At 34.3% G+C, this 13,309-nt stretch overlaps 1 protein-coding gene across 1 annotated transcript in view; it reads left to right on the top strand.

Annotated features, from left to right (window-relative positions):
• Window positions 1-1,004: 1,004 nt before the first annotated feature.
• The window catches only part of LOC149547977 (Ribosomal protein L24e family protein), a 39,736-nt gene continuing 27,431 nt past the window's right edge, over window positions 1,005-13,309 (top strand). The window contains exon 1 of the mRNA XM_089792010.1: window positions 1,005-1,222. Within this exon, the coding sequence (XP_089648136.1) occupies window positions 1,142-1,222 (81 nt within the window). The 5' untranslated portion in view covers window positions 1,005-1,141. The remainder of the gene's footprint in view (window positions 1,223-13,309) is intronic.

Raw genomic sequence — 13,309 nt, 5'->3', positions numbered from 1 at the left:
TATAGAAATGTGAGTTTTAATATAAAAATTAAATTCTTAGTTTTATTAATTAAAATATAATATATTTTAATTTTTTAAATTATAATCATGATTCTATTTTGACTATTTGTTTTATTAAGAAAAATAATTATATTTAATTCTCTCTCTCTCTCTCTCACACACACACACACACAACTTATGTTGTTATTACTCTATCTTACTATTTTATCTATCTTCCTCTTCCTCTTCCTTCTCTATATTATCTATCTTTTTTTTACTTCTACATTTATGTTACTTATGTTGTTATCACTCTATCTTTCTATTTTATCTATCTTCCTCTTCCTCTTCCTTCTCTATATTATCTATCTTTTTTTTCCTTCTACATTTATGTTTATGTTGTTATTGTTGTATACTGATATTTATCTCTATCTATATCTCTATCCTAGTTTTTGTCTAGTGCTAATGATTAAAAATAGTATGAGTTTCATTTGATAATCAAGATGAGAATAATACATAGTTGGGGGAGTTATTCCAACTACTTATGGTTATCTAGTAGCATACATGGTATGCTTAAACATATAATGTGATACTCCAAATGCTTCATCACTTCTTCAAGTTCTATAATTCAAATATTGGTATGAATATCTTTCCTTATTACACATAATTTAAGTTGTCAATGTAGAAGGTGCAAATTTGTCTAAAGCATATGTATTGATCGTAGTATGATATTAAGTACTTAGTGCCATATTCAGACTTAAATGCCCAAAGATATAATAATATAGCATGAGAACTTAATAAGAAAATATGAGCCATCATATCAAATCACAAGTGCATTTTTAGGACGAAAATTTAACAACAAAATATGAGCAATCCTATCAAATCACAAGTGCATTTTTAGGCAAAAATTAATGCATTCACAATGTTAATTTAGATTGTCACTCATCTCCACTTCTACAACCATTATGCGTTAGGAAATAAGTGAAAATAGATATTTAAACTAGTAAAATTTCAAACAAATATGAGAATCGTAATTTGACTACCATTTTTGCAGTTTATTAAATAGCGAGGGTTTAGCTAGGGTTCATTTTTGGTATTCGGCCTGACCTAAAGGGTCTCCGGAGGGATCATTTGGCGGTAAGAGGGCAGAGCTGGAAGGGAAAAAATGAGGTTGGAGAAGTGTTGGTTCTGTTCCTCCACGATATACCCTGGCCATGGCATCCAGTTTGTTCGAAATGACGCTAAGGTATGCCTATTTTTATTTTTGTTTCATGTTTAGAGTTATTCATGAACACCAAAAGCATTATCAGTTACCAAAAGCAATGCTTAATCTCGTAGCAAGACTAGAGCATGCCGCAGCGTCACCAGATGGTCACTCGGGTGCAGGGAAATAGTCGATTGAAATTCTATTTAGCTGGTATAGATATCGCTCGGCCTTGATATTTTGCTATTTTTTGAGGTGTTCGAAGAAGAACTATGTTCTGGCTGTTTATCTCTTACTGTTTTCGCCTTTCGATCCTGAAAGAGATTTTTTCTTTTTGGAATCGCTAATCCCCAGAATTCCCATCTCCCTGCATTTGAACTTCGTTTACCAACATCAAGGTCAACGAGCTATCCTTCCCAAGAATGGTATCCCCATCAGCGGTGTTATGATGCATTCAACTTCCTAGATGATCCTCGTAATTTACAACTACTGAGAGGAAAGGTACACAGTCTGTATATTCAACACAGTAAAATATCACTGTAGCTAAACGGCCAACCTAACTGTATTAATATTGCTGTTTGTATACGACAGAAAGAAATAAAGAAATGTATTAATGTCTGCACATGATTGTTTTCCAAATATGTTTCTGACCTACTTTGTAGCCACCCAGCAGTTGCTGACACAGTTGCTCCGAACAGGTTTAATAATGCTTATTGGGAAGTTCAACACAGAGGCCTGTTACTTATGAAATATCCGAGAAGGAGCAACAAGTAACTGTTTGCTTATTAATGAAGTTCACAGACTTACAAGATTTGTTCCTGTATGACGCTTTAAAATTATTGGGAATGAAGTGCACAGTGTGTGACCAGTCAGAACAAATTACATATTACATTTAAAATGTAGTTACATTAACTCAAACATGGGCATGCATACTTATTGCCATGCCAGCAACCAGGCCTACAAGATACATGATATTCAAATTTCATGTAATTAGTTGGTCATCCACAAACTGAGACTGTCATCTGCTATTATCTCCAAGCAAACATTGAAAAGGCTTCTACTTTTTAACAACGTTATCTAATGTGAATGCTATGAATTGCACATCATTTTAGGATAGCAGTTTGAACAGACAACCTAGTTGTTTACAATGATTTATGCCATGCATGACTTCTTCTAGTCATTGCATTTTACCATGATGCGGCATTCAACTTGTCATGCCTTAAATTCACACCAAGTCCCGTTCAAAGTTCATTTAACTTTTCCTATGCCGCTGAGTTCAGGCACACTAGAACAAATTTTACATAAAATCAATTCTTAGTCAAGGCCCCTATAACAAGATGTGTCTTCCCACTATCATCACAAGAGCCATAGAGACATAGTCATTTATATAGTTCAGAGGTCCAATTACTTGTCAACTCAAGTGTCAGATTTATAATCCATCCAGCATAAGCATACATTCTTAATGTTCCGTGCAAGCAGAAATTTATATGCAAGAACACGGTTTGAATGCATTCTACCATTTATTATCCCTTATAAGGATTAGGCCAACTTGCCCAATTGGAATTTGGTACAGGCAATATATATTAAGTTCAGATTATCACATGTTATACATGGAACAGGGTGACTTGTGCTGAAAGGAATGCCTGGATTAGAAAATTGAAAACACACACACACATGTTTGCAGCATAATTGACTCTTGAGCAATTAAGTTCACAATAGTAAATACCACATAACATACATGGAACAGTGTGACTTGTGTTCAAGGGAATATCTGGATTGGAAAATTGACAATTAATTAAGTTCAGAATGTCACATTACATGCATGGATTAGTGTGATTTCTGTTTAAGGAATACAAGGACTAAAAAAATTGACAACCTCCATTGCAAATATTGTTAAACTGGGTGTTTACATCAAGTGCCTTTTTATTTATTAGTGATGTTAGAATTGTTGAAAAAAAGACTAATTAAAATTCAAGACATTTAATACCAATTTATGGTACAAATTTAGTTCCCCATTGAATTTCACTATGTTATGGACATGATGAAAATATAAATCTTGATTTCATTAGATCCTACATATAACTGATATAATTTAAATTAAGTCAATTAATTCGGAATAAAATATAAAACCTGAATTTTTGCCCTTATAATAAAGTGTTTAGGGTTCAAGCAAAGTGTCAAAAATATAGTGAAGGATGAGGAGATCTATCATTTTATGAAGGAATTGTTTCAGGTGTGGAGCATGCCCTGCAACACCTACAGAATTAAGAGCTTAGTAAATTACATGAAATGCTCTTTGGCAACAAACTTTATCTTTAGAAACAAAATGATGTCTTTGGTTTCGTACAACTCATATGTCATAAGTAAATTGCAATTTTGTTTTTCTATGCTATACATGTCCTTTCTTTGTCCGTTGGATTTTCTCTGTCTGGTGTGTTCCATGGTTTTACATCTGAACTCACTAAAAACCTTGCACGACTCTTTGCCTGTATTAGACTTGACAAGTCCCTTCTTCATAGAGTATTATTTATCTCCTCACCTGTAACATCACTTGACAAGGCTGGACATAATTATTACATGTTGGATTTAAAGTTGACATTATATATCCTAAAATAATATTATTCATAAAGAAGAAGGAACAAAAATTCTTGCATAACCAATTGCATTACTATTTGGTTCAAGAATGGAAGGAGTAGGTGTCATCCAAGTTGCCTAGATACCAACTTTGCAATGGATTCACTCATAGTTTATAGGTCCAAGCCTGATCTATCAAAGCTTACGGAGTACTGATCCCCCCATTTTGGGACCAAGATCCATTGCTTGGATATATACAAGCCACTCCCTGGGTAACATCCCAGACCTTCCTTCCATAAATCAAATAGTAATAGGATTGATAAATAATTTCTGCAGACAGTCAGTTTATATATATCACAAGTAATTATAAATATATCATGCTGGTTCTATCTGTTGGCAGGCGTTCAGATTCTTGTACATACATGATATATGCAAGTGTATGTTTATGTTGCAATAATTGGTATGCTGCCTTCATGCAGAATACTCCTGATTGTTACAGAGTTTACAATATATTTGATGGTTTATATTACTGCTAAGAATGATACTTCCTATCTATAGTTCTCCAGATTCTTTTTCCTTTTTCCAGTGCCTTCCCTTCTATCCTTGTTCGTTGTTTTATATCCCTTTTTTATAAGGGACATGTCTCCTGTTTCGTGCAATGTGCCTGTTCAGAAGAGGCACAATAATAGAATATGAATTATTGAATAGAGCACATAAGCATTGCTAATTATGTATTCATCATATAAGTTATTGCCCAGCAAACCATGACGTGGTTAGTTTGTTGACAGTGATGAGGGGTCATCCACGTGGCCTCTCAAACTCTGACAACAGATTATAATAATGCTTTGGTCGGTATCCATGCCAGCAGTCTGCCTTTGCCTATCCACTTGGACTGGTAGACTTGCTCATCTGATTGTTTACTTGATTCATTTATTAATCATTCCTGAAGCTTGTTAAAAAATTAGTTCATTGATTATTTGAATTTCTTTAATTAATAATTGTTTAGTAATAATCATTTATAATTAATATCCTCTTTTATTAATAATTTACTTATTATTTAATATTCATTTTATTCAATTTTCCAATTGATGTCTGAATACTATTTTAAATATATGAAGTATATTAATTAATTGATCTATTTATAATAAAATATTTATACATGGAATTCTACATCAGCAAGCTGTCGGCTTTGTCAAAGGCTATTAGTAGGTGGTATGAGTAATAACTTAGGAAGCTATGGAATAATTAATTGCATTTACCAATCCCTTTCACAGCTCATATTCTCGAGTCAGTGTCTCAGAAGCTGACCCAGGAAGCTTCTATATGACCTTTTCACTACATAGAAGCAGATATAGAGGAACTATGCTAGGAGCTGTAGGAACTGGTACTTTGATCTTGTACATTCCTTTAATAGAAACAAAATAAAATGGGTCAATCCACATGTTATATAATTTTTGCACTCTGCTGTTAAAGTAACTTGTATGATGCAAAGCACTCGATTCCCTAGATCCTTTACTAAATGTGTTGAAGCAATGCTTACTTTTTCTGGGCTTTTAAAATCAAGTTTTGCTGTGAAGTAGATTAAGTACAAGTTTTTTTTCGTTCTACTGATATGATTATAACAGTTGCACAAAGCTAAGTGGGATGCAAGCATTAGATTCCTTGATGCAGAGCTTCATGCAAAACATCCAATCTACCAAGGATCATACTGATCCAAACATCACTTTCATCATATTCATCATCAAGTACAAATAATAGAGGTTTAACCACATCAATTATTTCTCACATCAACATGTCACTATCACTTTCATCAGATCAACTTGAGGAACCTTAATTTAGATTCCATTAACACTTTAGCAAGGCATTACAAGCCTCAAATTAGAGTGGAATACAGTCTTTCAACTACACAACCAAACAGTACTTCCCAACAACCCTGATTATTGCTCACAAAAACAGTGAATCCACTTTGTCCTGCACCGAAGCTTTAGGTCCAATAATAATCCTTGAATCATATCAATCAACTCATATCTACTCACATTCAATCCATTTGGTATGTTGCCAATACCAACTTCATACACTGATCACAACACTTATCTATCCAATTCTGATCAGAATCTCTTAGAGCATTAATAGATCATAAACACCTTCCTTATACAATGCATTATTACCTAAAAGTAACAGTAAACATCCAAAACTCCTTGCAATCAAAACTTCAGACCATCACGAATTTATTCTGCATACTTATCACAGTTTTAGTTATGTTATCCTTGTATGATCATCTTGTGTCAATCAAAGCTCTTAAAGGATCCATTCTGATCAGAACAAATACAATATACTGTTAAACACAGAAAATCTCACTGGAATAGCTTGTTAGGGCATCATTTTTTTTTCACATACTCATATCATTCAATGTCAACCCAATCCCATATCAAAGCATGCCAATGCGCTGCAACATACCAGAGAAGCAGAATTTTTAAATGGTTAATTTTCAAGATATTTGAAAACCCTTGCAGAGACCCCTGATGTTGAGGGTTTTAATTTTAAAACCAGTCTGTGGAAAATTTTTTCTTTCCTTCATTATACTCCATGGCCAGTGCTTAATAAAACTCAAAAGAAAGTTAACTCTCTATACCACACAAGCAGATCAATTTCAGAAACAATCCAATCTAGTTGTCAAAAAGCTCTGTAACAATGAAAATCATGACTGCAGCCAGATTATCTGTCAACAACTTTGACTGAAAGAAACCCAAACCATACTTATTGATCTTTCTAAATACAATACATTTGTTTGATGGAGGTTACTCTCCTCTCCATTCCTCATACCCCCTCCATATAATTACTTTGTAATCTAAACAAGGTATGAACACATGACTGTTCACCTTTCTGTGAAAAATGGGTGACTGTCAGACGTGTGTTTGATCAGATCATTCCCAAACCTCCTCCAACTTGACTTTCTGCTCAAGATTCAACTAATACATGATGCTTGTAGCCATTTTACAGTTTCACAACTGCTCAACTAGCCTTTAGACCAAATATCTTCCCTTTTACATTGTTTTTGCAACTTTTTGGCAATATTTTGACATAATGGACTCCTAAACTTTGCATAGGCTCTTAAAAAATATTAAAATGGACTAGAAACACCATTTTACATCCTTCTTAACCTTCCGTAGACATATTTGCACATTTTGGTGCCCTTGACCAATCAGGACCTTGATGGACAACTTTGCAAATTATTACAATTGACTTGTATAGGCTTACATATGGATCCATAATGACTCAAAATGACAACATAGACCAATATATATGAATTTTACTCTTGACATGTCTTTTTGACCTCCTGAAACCTCCTGGTATGCTTATGCCTTTGTGCTAGGTGCTTCTGCAACATTCCTGCATTTCTGTTATTTTCCGAGAGAGCAGAAAGGTACCCAGATGACCTCGATGGACAACTTTGCAAATTATTACAATTGACTTGTATAGCCTTACATATGGATTCATAATGACTTAAAATGACATTATAGACCAATATATATGAATTTTACTCTTGACATGTCTTTTTGACCTCCTGAAACCTCCTGGTATGCGTATGCCTTTGTGCTAGGGGCTCCTGCAACATTCCTGCATTTCTGTTCTTTTCTGAAAGAGCACAAAGGTACCCAGATGATTGCCTGCTTGATATTGGATGTCTTGACATTTTGAGAAATGTTACCTGCTTTGCCATACCTCTGCCATGCTGAATAAACAAATTGCCACAATATTAAATATAATAGCTGCCTTATCCCTGATGAATGAGATAAAGAGTTGCGAGTCTCCCAAGGCATTTATGAGAATTAGTTAGAGGTAGTGGTTTCTTATAACATGCATCATTACTGTGAATACTAGAAGTACAGGTGGTAATTAATATTGAAGGGATGCATCCCTTGCAAAGGCTATGGGGTTTAATGAAAATATATGATTTTTTCCAAAGGGAGGATATAAAAGGGAGGATGCAGCAATTGCAGAAGGCATTGTATGAGATTTCCAAGTCTGAGTTTTAATTCTGACAGAGGAAGCCATCTGTAATATAAAGCGATTGGCTTGCAATATGGTTGAATCTATTATTTATTTGTTATTAAATCTGTTAGAAAACTTTAATTTAATTATTGAATTAAATTGCCAATTCATCAAGATACATTATAAATTATCCTTTTAATTCTCCTACAAACAATCATATTTAGGATTGGTGATGAAATATGTCAGGGAGCTACAGCAATACCGGTTCCTTCAATTCAGCAGCCCACCCTAAGTAGTTTTTCTTGTGGGCCAAGAGATTGAATTGACTTGGATGGTTCCACTCTCTTTAGCTTAATTGCACGAGACACTTTCCGGATGCCCTATGTTGCTTTTCCATTAAATTCCTACATTGGTTGGCTGTTGGAAGTATGTTCTGAAATGGATTATGTTGGTTCCCAAAACTGCAGATTGGAATCCTAAGAGTCTTGCCAACTCGATGCTGGGATATCCAATCGGTTGTGGTAAACTTGACAAGATCAGCTAGTTTGTTCTTCTGCACTTTTGGCTTTGCTAGGCCAAGGTGGGTGCACCTGATCCTGGATCACTTGAATCAAAGATTATATAAAGCAGATAGATTAAATGCAACAAGAGTCTCCTGAAATGACAAGAGGATCAAGAAACTTCCAGATTGCTCAAATAAGCATAATCTTGAATGATAACTTTGAAATGTGATTACTTCAAATTTGTAAATGCTAGAAAAGGAATAAATTTAATGATTAAATAAAATGTGAGATTGTTTTAAATGAAAAGATATAATGGAAAAGACTAAGTGAATATATTAACTCTCTATTGATAGATATGGAATGTTTGCTAGCTTATGGATTAGGACTTTATTAACAACTTAATGACCAGTACCAGAATTAAAAAAAAGGGAGTAATAGAGTCAATATTACAAATTGCAATGTACGACTTTATGAAATATAATGAATCAAACTATAAATAACTTAATTTCCAAGATGTGACAAATTAGCTATATTTATGCATTCTCCAACTAGTCTATATTGTTGTAACTCATATAGAGACAAAATATACACAAATACAAAAATTTCACAATATTCGCAATTATCAAGTTTGAAAAGCTATTGCTAATTCAATCCCCACTTATTTGGCATCAAATTACTTATAGAAAACATAAATTGATCATAAAAGTCGGTAAAACTTTGCCAATAACAAATAAGAATTCCGTACTAATTTGTCCGAAATTGAATGCAATGAAGACACTTGAATTTGATACTCTATTTCTTGCAATTTAGTGCCAGACGACATATAAAAATATTAGCTAATACCACTAAATCCACCAGCTTGGTTCAATCACCCGATTTTACCAACAAAGTAATATATCACAAGAATAGTATAATGCGCAGTATGCAAAGTTCTTTTTTTGAAATATTGTATGAAATATTCTTGACTGATTTCAAATTACATATTTATAGAGCACCAATGGCATCGGTTGCCTTTTCAAACATTTCACCTCTTCAAAACAAATAACCAAGCAATGTTAAACTATAATATAACTTTGATATAATTTAATGTAGTCCAGCATGACCGGTGATCTATGCTTGTGACTTCCACTGTGCATATTCCTCCTTTTATTTGGTGCTTTGGATATATTTGCCTTCACCATCAATCGCATCAGATCCTTGTCAGATATTGAATTTTTTTGGTGAAGGTTCCTCTCATTTCACATGCATCATGTATACACAGGGGCCTTCATTCCATAATTACCAACACATCATTCTATCTAAGTCGACTTAGACTCGTCGTTGAATCCCTGTGCGAACAGTGCCTTTATTAGACCATATGATATCATTGATAATGATTCTCTCTCCCTGATTGCTCTTTGCTGTCTCCATTCCTAGTCTGTTTTCTGGCATCACGCAAGTCTTTTCTCTTCTGCTCGAACACCTATAACAAACACAACAAAATAAATATTAGTAATTGAACCAAGATGAATAAATTGACTTGCATTTACGTCTTGGCATTGGACTCCAGAAGGCGATCTATGTTAATTATATGGTTCCATTATTTCCAATTTTCCAACTTCTGATTGTGAACAGAAAACTGTGATGGAGCATTGTTGATAATAAGTCATTTTCTATATCATTGCCTGAGAAAATTATTAGGTGGTTGCATGAGTCATCATCCTAAGTGGACGTTGTCTCTAATATTAAGAACATTACCGTTCTAATTATCATTTCTAAATGCAATTCAATGATTTAGATTTAGAAGACAATCGCATCTCTTCAATCTATTATTTCTGTGAAAACACGAAGGTACTGCTGTCTACGTTATAGACTGAGGATGGATTTCGTCTCCAAATGATATGCGTAAGACTTTCTCCTCCCACACACTCGCTCATTAGACATTCCAATTGATATTGTCATTGTCTGTTCAGGTTTGCATGCATCAGAGTATGTTGACATCCATGCGGATTGTATCATGTGAATTCATTCAATTCTTGAGACATCTTCCCAATATGCTCCTTGCAGTTATTACGTTTCTGGCAGAGACTTATTCTCAGACTTGCGATGAGAAAAGGCATTTGTTATACTGAAAATTCTATTTCCCTTGCTATTTTGGATAATGTTCTGAATCATAGTTTGATCCTCATCCTCAACGATTGTACATGCAGTTGTATATGATGTGCGACCTCTTCAAACGTGTATTCCAAAGACCTGTAAGATTCAGAATTTGGATATACCTATACTCGATGGCTCACTTTATACATATTGTGGCTCTTTTCCAATTAACAACTGTTTTTGGCCTTTCACAAAATATATAAGAATCTTAGATGTGATGAAAATACATTTGCTTCATCATCCATTATTATCCCAATACTGCATTTTCTGCCCAGATTAGGAGAATATCGAAATTATTTTGCAAATATGCTTTCAGACTTATGGCTCTTTATAGGACACCACTGGCGGATCAGAGAACATGTAGAAAGTACCTTGCAGAGTATATTTCGGAGTTCTTCGTCTTTCAAGTCTTCACCAATCAAGTATAATCTGCATGCTCAGCACTTGTGCGAGAAGCTTGAAAACTAGAACAACTGGCAGCACTCTTGTCTAGACAATATCTCAGACAATTTTCAAGAAAAAAAGGTGCTCAATCCCACTTCATATCAGATCCAACTTGAGATATTTGTCATGTTGAAAAACATTTGTCATGTGCTTGAAAGTACTGTAGCACTTCTCGTGGTTTGACAGTCTGTCTGTCCATCTGGTTGTTCTCATTCAAAAGAATTGTGACTTCATGCGCCTTTTATCTCACATTCTATTGCGTCTTTTATCTCACATTCTATCATTTCTGCTTAATGAATTGCTAATTACATCTGCAGCTTGTACACTTGAATTGTGTCACACTCTAAACCATTCTATCCAAACGATTCCATGAGTTGAAATGTTCGGATGTCGGCTTAGAGCTCCCTATCCACGGAGTGCAAGAGAGTATATTTCAAGAATAAGAAGGCTCTCAGATAAGCTTTAGAGATACTCATCTTGCTAGTAAACCATGCAATGGGAGGTTCCAAAGACAAGATGCAAGAATGCAAATGTCCCAAGGAGTTCCTCAAGAATGCAATGCAACTAAATATTAAACTAGAATGAATATGAAAAGTGCAGCTATTCTAAGCATGGATGAGTATGATACAATTCAAATATTAAGCTATGTGAGATAGATTATTGCAAAATAGAAGCTAAACTAACATGCAACATGAATCTAAGCTAAAATGCTATGGTATGAGAGAATGTAGACAGAAAATAGAAGTTCTCCACAAAGCTCCAAAAAAACCTGTTAGAAAACCTGCAGCATAACAATATTCAAAATGAGGATGGATCCTTTGAGGGGGAAAGCTCTCTCCTTTTTAAAGTCGTACGGATGGTAGAGATCAAGATGAAGATGGTGGATGATCAACGGTGGAATTCGAAAATAGGTGTGATCCATGTGCACACACAAGTCAACCAATAGAATATAAGTTGACTTGTCATATAAGACAAAAGTCTCACAAGCCTTTTCTTTTAATTGTAAAATAGAAAAAGGACTTTATGTGTGCACTTTAAGTGAGTTAGAAGAATGGGGTGCTTTATTTAATTAAAAGGGGGCATGTTCTTTTAATCAAATAATGAACTTAAGATAGCATAGTCAAACTATAGGTTATAATCAAATAAATTGATTATTAACAATTTGGCTTAGGTAAGTGATTAAATTAATTTAGCCAAAATGTTGAAAAGGGGGCTAATAGTCTAGATGACCATTTTTAGGTGATTACATTTGCCCCTCTTTGACTAATGCGTGATCTATCTGGGAACACATTATGTCAAAGAAAATAGAAAGCCAAGTAGGCAGTGATAGATATAGATATCTGATTTCAAAGAATGAAATGCAGAAATAGATAGCAAGTCCTGAATGCACAGCCTGATAGCGGTAGTACTGAACATTAGGAAGATGATGTTAGGATCCGAAAAGAATTCTAACACCTAGCAAAGCGAATAGATCAAGAGCAAGTGATAAGGTCAAACAAATGCTGCTAAGAAATAGAAAGCTGTAACAATCAGCAATAGAGTATTTTTAAAAAATGTACACTCGAAAGTGTCCCACTCTAAACCCTTCTATTGAAACAATTCCATGAGTTTGGAATGTTCGAATGTCGGCTTAGAGCTCCCTATCCACGGAGTGCAAGAGAGTATATTTCAAAAATAAGAAAGCTCTCAGATGAGCCTTAGAGATACTCTTCTTGCTAGTAAACCATGCAATGAGAGGTTCCAAAGAAAAGATGCAAGAATGCAAATGTCCCAAGGAGTTCCTCAAGAATGCAATGCAACTAAAGATTAAACTAGAATGAATATGAAAAGTGCAGCTATTCTAAGCATGGATGAGAATGTTACAATCCAAATATTAAGCTATGTGAGATAGATTATTGCAAAATAGAAGCTAAACTAAAATGCAACATGAATCTAAGCTAAAATGCTATGGTATGAGAGAATGTAGACAAGAAATAGAAGTTCTCCACAAAGCTCCAAAGAAACCTATTAGAAAACTTGCAGTATAACAATATTCAAAATGAGGATGGATCCTTTGAGGGGGAAAGCTCTCTCCCTCTTAAAGTCGTACGGATGGTAGAGATCAAGATGAAGATGGTGGATGATCAATGGTGGAATTCGAAAATAGGTGTGATCCATGTGCACACACAAGTCAACCAATAGAATATAAGTTGACTTGTCATATAAGACAAAAGTCTCACAAGCCTTTTCTTTTAATTGTAAAATAGAAAAAAGACTTTATGTGTGCACTTTAAGTGAGTTAGATGAATGGGGTGCTTTATTTAATTAAAAGGGGACATGTTCTTTTAATCAAATAATGAACTTAGTATAGCATAGTCAAACTATAGGTTATAATCAAATAAATTGATTATTAGCAATTTGGCTTAGGTAAGTGATTAAATTAATTTAGCCAAAACGTTGAAAAGGGGGCTAATAGTCTAGATGACCATTTTTAGGTGAT

Source organism: Cupressus sempervirens, chromosome 7 (genome assembly GCF_028749045.1).
Source record: "Cupressus sempervirens isolate cs-2001-9-10 chromosome 7, ASM2874904v1, whole genome shotgun sequence".
Lineage (NCBI taxonomy): Eukaryota > Viridiplantae > Streptophyta > Pinopsida > Cupressales > Cupressaceae > Cupressus > Cupressus sempervirens.
This window is presented reverse-complemented; position numbering and strand designations above follow the sequence as displayed.